At 41.8% G+C, this 9,420-nt stretch overlaps 2 protein-coding genes across 7 annotated transcripts; both read right to left on the minus strand.

Annotated features, from left to right (window-relative positions):
- Nucleotides 1-1,008: 1,008 nt before the first annotated feature.
- On the minus strand, nt 1,009-8,446 carry LOC120683010. Of its 5 annotated transcripts, XM_039965028.1 has the most exons (11): nt 8,174-8,446; nt 8,060-8,093; nt 7,918-7,952; nt 7,617-7,696; nt 7,048-7,137; nt 6,761-6,889; nt 6,437-6,517; nt 6,310-6,345; nt 6,140-6,205; nt 1,374-1,386; nt 1,009-1,220 (listed from the first exon to the last, which is right to left on the minus strand). In XM_039965028.1, the coding sequence occupies exons 5-11, from the start codon at nt 7,082-7,084 to the stop codon at nt 1,163-1,165; spliced, it is 420 nt and encodes a 139-aa protein (XP_039820962.1). In that variant the 5' UTR covers nt 7,085-7,137; nt 7,617-7,696; nt 7,918-7,952; nt 8,060-8,093; nt 8,174-8,446; the 3' UTR covers nt 1,009-1,162. The 5 variants fall into 5 exon arrangements, with proteins under 5 accessions (XP_039820962.1, XP_039820958.1, XP_039820959.1 ...); XM_039965024.1 differs by lacking the exons at nt 1,009-1,220; nt 1,374-1,386 and adding an exon at nt 5,441-5,921 and having other exon boundaries at nt 6,097-6,205; nt 6,297-6,345; nt 8,174-8,440; XM_039965025.1 differs by lacking the exons at nt 1,009-1,220; nt 1,374-1,386; nt 7,617-7,696 and adding an exon at nt 5,441-5,921 and having other exon boundaries at nt 6,097-6,205; nt 6,297-6,345; nt 8,174-8,440.
- LOC120683009 lies at nt 1,022-4,811 on the minus strand. 2 transcript variants are annotated; one of them, XR_005678662.1, is made up of 2 exons: nt 4,513-4,798; nt 1,022-1,486 (listed from the first exon to the last, which is right to left on the minus strand). XR_005678662.1 is itself a non-coding variant. In XM_039965022.1 (2 exons), the coding sequence occupies exon 2, from the start codon at nt 4,259-4,261 to the stop codon at nt 2,381-2,383; it is 1,881 nt and encodes a 626-aa protein (XP_039820956.1). In that variant the 5' UTR covers nt 4,262-4,429; nt 4,513-4,811; the 3' UTR covers nt 1,852-2,380. The 2 variants fall into 2 exon arrangements, 1 of the variants encoding a protein (XP_039820956.1); XM_039965022.1 differs by lacking the exon at nt 1,022-1,486 and adding an exon at nt 1,852-4,429 and having other exon boundaries at nt 4,513-4,811.
- Nucleotides 8,447-9,420: the final 974 nt, after the last annotated feature.

Raw genomic sequence — 9,420 nt, forward strand, 5'->3', positions numbered from 1 at the left:
GAAGGAGTGCCATCCACCTTAGTCCTTAATCTTTATTTGAGGACGAGCAAACGACTAAGTGTGGTGGTGGTGGTGTTGGTGGACCTTAAACACCAAATATGCCCGTCAACTCTTGTGAAGAACGGTGACAAAAAAACACCAACTAGAGATAGGATGTTAATTCTCATCATTTCCATGAGTTTTGGTAAGTTGCTATTTATAGGAGACCGGCTCTACATATAGGGGGAAAACCGTGCTCAAACAAAGAAAAAAGTACACTTCAGAGCATTCTATATGAGCATGAGGATCGAAGGGCCCATATCCCGAAGCAAATCAACCCAAGATACCAAGAAACACACCTCCAACCAATTATACGCTGGCACATGGATTCAAGGGCCCACAGATATGAGAAAACTGCCTAAACTTATCACCAACCACCATGTAGCCACTTGGGGACCCACCTAGCAATGTCCCGGATGAAAGGCGCTGGTCGACAATACATTTCCTTTTATGTTTTAACAGTTGGATATTGATACATAAATGGTTCGTAAAATTTTCCAAGCACTGTCGAATTCCCTTATTTTTTATTAGCATAATCAATAGCTCTTCTGCTCGATTTGTTTAGAAAATTATTTATCACTGGCACGCAATTTTAGAAGCAAAACTGAACATTCAGTTTCAGAAAGTCATAGTACCGCACTAGGTCTAGGAAACCGAGTGTGGTGGCTATCTCGTTGTTTTGCAGACTCATGCGAGAAGCAGCACCCAGGGGTCGGGCGGACCTATATGACTTCCCCTCTCGCTCAGCTTTTGATGGAAGTACCCCCCAATGCTTCCTCAAGGTGTTTTACTATGTTACCAAATATAACTAGTTAGTACCCCACGCGTTGCCGCGGGCAGCCTTGTCATTCATAATTAAGCCAAAAAGTAATATTTATAGAATCACGAAACCTTTTAGTGGGTATTATTTGTGGACGTCATGGTTGATCGTATTAAATTTTACATGGTCACCAGAAGTTTAATATTTAGTGACACAAAAGCAGAAGAGACATATTTCCATTGTTGTTGCCTTGACAAAAACATACACTGCTAAAGTATGTCATATGGTGAATTGGAAACACCTATGAACTGATTGGATATACATGTTAGACTGGCTATAAGCATATTGGTAGAATATAATTGATCAACGGAGGAATAGATGATCAAGTGGTTTGGAATGGAAACAGCCAAAAGTAGAAGACCTGTACAACATAGGGAAATCATTGTAAGCATCTGCATTGGTTAAGAGAACTAAGCCCGTATGATTATGAAATCTATCAAAAGAAACATTCTGAGTATGAAGTGTATATAAGAAGCATGGGCAAGCAAAGAAGGTAACTGTGTTACAGTGGTACCTGGAACTAATAATTACTCCGGCTTGTTAGGTCATTGAAAATCTCAGTGTATACCACGTTATGTGTGTGGTTTTCATACCCCTCAGAGTTGTTCTCAATGAGCACACATAAGCCTGTAGGTGATGTCACACGTGAGAATGCAACATAAAGCTGCCCATGAGAGAATACGGGGCTTCGTAAATAGACGCCAACTTTGCTAAGTGTTTGTCCTTGGCTTTTGTTTATTGTCATGGCATAGGATACACGGACTGGGAATTGACGACGCTTTATCTTAAAAGGCCATTTTGGATCACATGAGACAGAAGTTATTCTTGGAATGTAAGCTTTAGATCCTGTAGCCTTTCCTGTGATTATCTGAGCTTCAATTATACGATGAGTGAGTTGTGTCACTATGAGTCTAGTTCCATTGCACAAACCTTTGGATGGATTCAGATTTCTAAGTAACATGATAGGGACACCAATCTTCAGTTGTAGATGATGGTCAGGAAGGCCACTCATTTGGATAGTGTTAAGGAACTCTTGTGGGTACAGAGATTCCATAGTGCAATAATTTGATGTCGGATCATCAATGGAATCAGAACTGTAGTATGACATTTCTTCTGTGGCTATCTTACAAATAATCTCTTTATTTATCATGGCAGCGACTTCATTTGTTGGTGTCAATATTGCTCGTTCACAGAGATAGGCTGCTAATTCCGTGACACGTGGAGTTGTTTCATATACAAAAGAAATCAATCCTGTAAGGTTCGTTTGTTCAGGTGGCAATAGAAGGTTGTCTGGAATTGGAACCCATGTTGTATCAGGCTGGTCTATTGTACTGCCAGGAGTTGTGCCATCACCAATAGAGAGGAGCCACTCAGCAAATTTCTGCAATTCAATTCTTTCAGGGCCTGAAAGAGTTGCACCTTGTTCGGCTGGGAGATTCAGCCAGCCACAACAGTATTTTCCTCTCACGCCAAATCAGCCAGCCAGCCAGCCAACCAGCAGTATTTTTCTCTCACGCCAAATCAGCCAGCCATCCAGCCAGCCGAACAAGGCATTGGGCAGTTGAGTCTCATGTTTTCAGTTAATTCAAGAACTTTGCAGCACGGCCATATACGGGATCGAGTGATTGCTGCATTCATGATTTGTTGTTTCCTTGCGTTTGGGATGACCGGCAAAGTTTGCCTAAAATCACCACCAAGCACAACTGTTATACCACCAAATTGTTTGGTGGAAGCATCATCATTATTGAACGACATGATATCTCTTAGTGTGCGATCAAGTGCTTCGAAGCAATGTCTATGGTTGACAGGTGCTTCATCCCATATAATCAGGGATGTCTGTTGTATTAGCTCAGCCAACTGTGTATTTTTCTTAATTGCATAGACAGAATGCTCGTGGATGTCCAATGGAATTCTGAAACGTGAGTGGGGTGTTCGACCTCCTGGGAGTAACAGAGCTGCTATGCCTGAAGATGCAACTGCTAAAGCTATCTTTCCTTGGCTTCTAATACTATTGAGCAAAGTATTCCATAGAAAAGTCTTGCCAGTCCCACCATAACCATAAACAAAGAAAGTGTGCCCACAACCATTTAAGACTGAATGCTCTATGGTATCATAAATATGTTTCTGGCTTGAATTCAGTCTCTTGATCTGCTCATCTAGTTCAGCAAATGCACCATTTGAATTATAACTAAGTTCTTCCATAATGAATCTATTGGTGAGAATCCGAGAGGAACTGTGGTCTGGTTGTGGTAAGTGAAAGTGATCTAAGCTATATCCAGCATCTTTGAGCAGTTTTTCTAATTCAACTAAGACATATGATCTGATATGTTGGTCCATGGTTGTTGTAGGGAGTTCTGGAGTCAGTTGTTTCGCATGATATGCAATATCTTCTCCCATTGCCTGTGTGTACTCATCAAGCAATTTGACAGGGTTGGTGACTTCACAAAAAAGCAGTAATGTGACAAACAGCTGTCGCAATTGATAGGGAAGTGCCCAGTGTGCTGCATCAGCCATAGCATGGAACCATTCTTGATCGTCACCCAGCAAGCCCAATGCTTCACATGCAGCACGAAATGTTGGGTGCTTATGGCCGGCAACAGTGCGGAGATCAGAATAGCTTTGTGCTCCTTTGACTATATGCAACAACATGCGCAGGTAAAATCTTTCTCCTTCGTTAGGAGCAACATTAGCAATTCGACCAACCTTCCCACGACTATTTCGGCGTATATGCCAATATTTTCCATCACCATGCCATGTCCAGTGTTCAGGAAATTCAACATAGGTGTACTGTCTGGCTTCTGGATATTGTTGATTGGCATCAAACCATGCCGTTAGCTTAGTTATGAGATTAGATGGATTCTCAATGAACTGATCAAGATAGTCATCCTCTGTATAAAGAACACCATTTTGTAGCGGGAGATGAACAGCAAGGCGTTCTACTGATGGATTAGTGTAATGGATATCAAACTGAAGCAATCGCCATGCAGCATCGTTGGGAGTAACATATCTGCAGTCTAGATATTCCTTTATTTCATCAATTATCTCCGTAGGAGAGTCTGGATTACCTCTTTTTCTCTTGAGTGCAGCTTTGGCACAATCAGGTCCTTTGTTTGTATACTTGAACAAATACTTTTCCATTCCATTGCGATTGACACTTTCAACATTTATATGTGCTTGATATTTAACCAATAAGTCTACATTGTGCGGTACCACAAATGTGTTATCAATTCTTACTCCATTTTTCTCAGTAGTAATACCATTATTTGGGCGGGCGTAAGTAACCTGACCATTACCTGCTATAGTAGTGGTTTCAGAAAAATTCTTTGGATAGAACTTATCACATTTTCCATCAACCATGCAAGGGGAGGACGTATTTAAGGATCCGCAAGGACCATGAATCATGAACTTAGAAACGGCCTCAAAACCTAACGGATCAACAGATGGATTTGGCAGTTGTGCGGATATAAAGGCATCTATTTGAGCAGCATCAATAGGCTTATCTTTTTTTAAGCCATAGAATCAAATGGACATGTGGAAGGCCTCATTTTTGGAACTCAATCGTGTAGACAACTGTGCAAGGCAACATATTACGATTTAGAAACTTTGGAGTAAGTGGTAAAGCATAATAAATTAGGGGATGAGAAGAGCAGTACCTCCAAGTATAGGTCCAAAGAATTCATACTTCTCTATATCTTGTATGAGTAGTTTGAGTTTCATTTCAAAAACTCTGTCAACAATATCAGGTCTATCAGAAGCCTGTTGCCCGGGTATGAATGCCAAAGCTTCATCAATTTCTGGCCACAAAGCATTACATGTGAATGTGATGAATAGATGTGGGCATCCGAACCTACGACATAGTGCAACACAATCTTGATAGTTTTGGTAGTAGTAGCGGGGGCTTGCAGTGAATGATCCTGGCAAGTAAATTCGTTGCCCCGCAGCTGAACCTTGAGTGATCCCACTCTGACCGCTTCAACTAAAGCTTTATATGGGCTGGACCTATATTTTTTTTGAAATGATTTCTTCCTGTAATATCTCAGGCGGTCATCCTTGACACAACAGTACGCATCAACTTCATAAGCTTGGGTTAGTCTCTTGGATCGCAAAGGGGTATTGAAATCGTCGGCTCTATCATGCAATCTGTATGAATAATATTCTGCCATGGTGACAACCTTTCGCTTGATCTTGTTGGAGCGACTACATCTTCTGTACTTAATATTCTCATGGAAGCCATCTTCTCCGTAAGGAAACAACAGTGGATATTGCATTGCCATAAATTTGCAATGTGTTTCTTTTACTCTTTGGAGCTGACATGAGTGATCTTGCACTATTAGGTCGCGCCCCTCTTCAGTGGTCCCTAAATCATTCACAACCAAGCCGACCACTTCAGATGTAACTGAGTCACTATAAATGTTGCCATGCTGGGTTGGGGTGGAAAATAGCTTGACAGCATAACGATCGTCTGGTTCACCAGATTGGTTGTTTGGCTGCATAGATAGCCTATCACGGGCAGTTCGAAAAACTTGCACAACTGAGTTGTGTGTATCAAGCATGGTTATCAAGGAAGCAACAATAGGTTCGTTTGGTTGAAAGTCACTGTTTGAGGTTGTTGCAACAGCTATTCTGTTTCTAACCTCATTATCAGTGTCAAAGATATATAACTGGCAATACTCAGGTCTTGCTTCATCGTTTGGAATTAGTGATCCTATTCGATGACATAGTTGGCCACTAATTTTGAAGACATAAGGGCCACGGCCATCGTTGATAGAATTTATGACATTGACGCCCATAGAAGTCATGGCAAACATAGAATTGTACCGTCTGATGTTATCAAAGAAATGTCTTGATAGTGCAGGATCCTTTCCTGTCAGAAGGCCAAGTAAGGGCTCCGGAGGTGGCTTGTAAGGAGGTAGTAGAATGCTTCCTCCTCTGCAGCATTTGTTATATACTGGAGAAGTTGTCCGTCCATGTCCACGTACTCGTTCCTCAGCCCAAAAGCGAGCACCACAATATGAGCATGTTTGATTCTGACTTCCCAAATAAAGGGGTGCGAAAACAGTGCCTGAGAATGACAAAATTGGGGTAAACAAAAACTGTTAGCATATGAGGTGATCAACCAACCCCTTGTTGAACTAAATGTAGGTAAATGGTATTTTGAGTTTCGCTATTATCATCATATATAGCCAAAAGGTCATTATTTGAAGCTGAGGCACCATGTTTTTGAGAATAGAACTTGCCAGATATTTGTATGTGTGTTTCGCCGGTGATTCTTTGATGGCAGTATTAGCAGCTTCATATAGCAGCAGTCTGAGATAGGACCTGAATGTCCTCTTAGGGAACAATTCCCTGTGACATATATATGCAGGTAAACATGTATGCACTCGGTGAACAAAAGAACCTAAATTAGTGTATCGAATATGGAAGGGACAGTATGGACTTTAACAACTTACGGCGGTGTCGGTTATGAAGAGGAGACTCTGAATTCTCTGGGAAGATGTAAATATGTGTAAGAATGTTATAATGAACTGTAGGAGGCAAAATTGACTGCATATGCCTATGATAACTATGGAAATGCACCTTCCTGTCTTCCAGAAGCTATAGCTGCCTTACGTTTCTTACGTGTTTCAGCAGCAGTAGATGACTCTGGCCGTGGCAAATCTATTGGAAACAAAGAATTCGAATTAGTGTTTGTAAATGTAGAAAGCGGCACAGTTTGGTTGAGCATGAAGCAATACAGGTGGCATTAGACGTGACAAATCTATTGTGAAGAAAGATTAATGAACCACAGTTGGCAGAATAATAATTATAGTGTAGCAATTCAATACTGTAGAGAGAGAAAAATTGTGATGCAATAAGCAAGCTGTCAGTTAGCATCATGAAGCACCAAAACTGATGATTTACCTGAAGATAGCAGGGCTCGTTGTCTGACCACTCTCTGTGATGGAAGGAGAGATTCTGAAATGGAGCTTCCTAACTGAGAAGCCGGTATGGATGAATCATTATTCGTCAATTGCTCATTGGGGGGTCTCCCTGTACCACAGACCATAGGCACACATATTTTGTGTAAGAAAAGTATGTAGAACAATGCTCTGCCAATAAGATATTTATGTATATGTATGTGTCTGTGTGTGTGTATATATATTTATCGTTGATGTCTGAAGCTAATGTTTGACCTCCAAATGGCTGACCTGTATGAGCAGCCTTCCGCTTGCGTGCTTTGTCCATAGTTCAAGATGATTCTCTACGATACTTTACTGGAGTTGTTGAGCACGCCATAGCTAAGAGCAAGCAGCAATGATGGATCTATTAATACTTTGCAAAGGAGAGGTGACTGATGCAATGAAGAAATTATCAAATTCTGGTCTAGCATACGAAAACATGTCACAGTAACATTTGTTTCCTTGTGGGAAACAACAGAGGCAAATGTTTGTTTTAGGAAAACAATGTAATGGGAAAAGTAAGAGCAAAAGGAGGATGAAATAGAAAAAGACAGTCTAGGCATGAGGCAAAGAAGATGAACATACGAAGCACGTAGGATAATATGAAAAAAAAATCAGACCATGCTTTATTGGTCTTTTTAATCGAAATGGAAGTCCACAGTTTAATATAATCTACTATTGAAAGCGAAGCTGTATGAATGACCTATGCTTCGTTGGATGGCTTCAAATATTTAGCAATTCTGAAACCACACATGAACTGTCTAAGTAAAAGCAGAACAAATGTATTAGTGTAAATGATTAGGAGAAGAGTGGGACACCATATACATTTCAGCCATTATTGTCACAACTGGGAAGCATACAATGAATCCATATTCAACCTCTCTATGTAATTGCGAACCTGCATAACCCTTCTAACAAATTAGCTACCTGCATCTACTTTAGGCGCAAATGGCAATACAAATTGGAGCAACCAATTCTGTAAAAAATAGTGAGGGAGAAATGCAAGCTAGAAACATTTGGATCTCATGTCTCTGAACAAAGGAGCAAGGACAGTGAGCGATGTATATGAATATTTAAAAGGAAGTACTATTTAGCTTGATTCTTGGAGGCGCAGTTTACCTGTAATTAGGTATTTGTTTGATGGGGACGTGTTGCTGCACCAAGAAAACACAGATGGGCAGATGTTGATTGAGTAGAAGTATCACTGTTGCTGCAGCAAGGAAACACAGATGGACAGATGCTGACTGAGTAGAAGCATTACTATTCTGAGCTGCCGCCCGCGTAAATCAGCTCCACTGCACAGCGCGGCAAAAGCAGTAGATGTGAGGGGGAGAAGCAAGGGCCATGAGATCGAGGAAATAGAGTATTAACCTACCGTAACAGGGGGAACCGGAAAGAGCTTCGACGGCATGGGGGAGCACAGCGCTCGCTGGGCTGCAACTGCAGGGAGCAGGCGCCGGAGAAGAGGCTGCCGTGGCAGCGAACGTCAGGTCACAGAGAAGAAGAAAGCCAGCCTGAAGGAGAGGCCGCTGAGGGAGAGGACGATTGGATCCCTGTGAGGTGGCCGGAGGAAGAGGATAAGAGCAAGGAAGGAAGGCTCGAGAAAACCTCCGCTGCAATGGACGGATGGATGCATTGGCGCCGCAATCTGACGGCCAAAGGCAAGCGGAAACGTGGGCTCTTGAGGGAAGAGTTTTGGTATACAGAAATAGAGAATATGGTAGATTGTACCCTGAACTGACCTTAGAGGACTATATAAGACGGAGGGAGCACCTCTTTAACACACCAAGATACAAGTGAAGAAGAAGAGATGTAGAAGGACTCCACCTTGGCTCTACTTCTAGGATTAGGATAGGGGGTGTTTGAGGAGAAGTGTGGAGAAGAGACGGACATGTCAGCCTCTCTTCTGCCTTGTACCTCGTCAGGTATGAATCATTTGAGTAAGTATTTGAGTTTATCTATAGTGGTAATATTCTTGGTAAAGTTATTCTCTTGTTGTTATTCACTTACGGGATAATCATTCATTGTTGTAGCGGATGATCTAGTAGTGGGCCCCTTATAAGGATGGGATAACCCTGTACGACGCCAGAGCAGTAGTCCATGGCATAGGCGTGGTGTCTAGGACTTAGATTACCTTTGTTTTCTGCAAGCCCCACAGTGTCGAGGGGTAGGCAGCTTGTGAACTCGCCCAACGTTTCGATTCACAGTCGACCTAATTGCCAGAATCTCTTGGCAGATCAGTTGAGCACCAGTGCCAGAAGTAAATGAAGGGCAGTAGAGTATAGCCTTCCTTGTCCCTTCCACTTAGATAAAACACACCACCCTAGGCCATTCTACCACTTGTTCTCCAGGGTAAACTAGCTAGAACACCGCTACAGCTCCATTCCCTGAGAAAATATGATACTCTAAATACTCTCTAGGTGAAATGCTATAACGCTATATCTGTGCACTTGCAGATTTATTTATTAACGTTAAGAAATACCGAAAAGCATTTATGGCTCCATTGCCAGGAAACACAACCCTAGTAATGATGTTAAGAAATGTCAACAACCCACTGGTTCTATGATGAGTCACAGTCATCACAAGTACGAGGAGTTGATGGTGCACCGTTTTTGTGATGAT

This window comes from Panicum virgatum, chromosome 7N (genome assembly GCF_016808335.1).
Source record: "Panicum virgatum strain AP13 chromosome 7N, P.virgatum_v5, whole genome shotgun sequence".
Classification (NCBI taxonomy): Eukaryota; Viridiplantae; Streptophyta; class Magnoliopsida; order Poales; family Poaceae; genus Panicum; species Panicum virgatum.

Coding starts and splice junctions, on each gene's coding strand:
- LOC120683009 (XM_039965022.1), bottom strand. CDS start 4,261: ATGATTCATGGTCCTTGCGGATCCTTAAATACGTCCTCCCCTTGCATG.
- LOC120683010 (XM_039965026.1), bottom strand. CDS start 7,084: ATGGACAAAGCACGCAAGCGGAAGGCTGCTCATACAG. Junction 6,346..6,436: donor AGCTTCTGGAAGACAGGAAG/GTGCATTTCCAT, acceptor ACATCTTCCCAG/AGAATTCAGAGTCTCCTCTT. Junction 6,206..6,296: donor CACCGCCGTAAGTTGTTAAA/GTCCATACTGTC, acceptor TATATGTCACAG/GGAATTGTTCCCTAAGAGGA.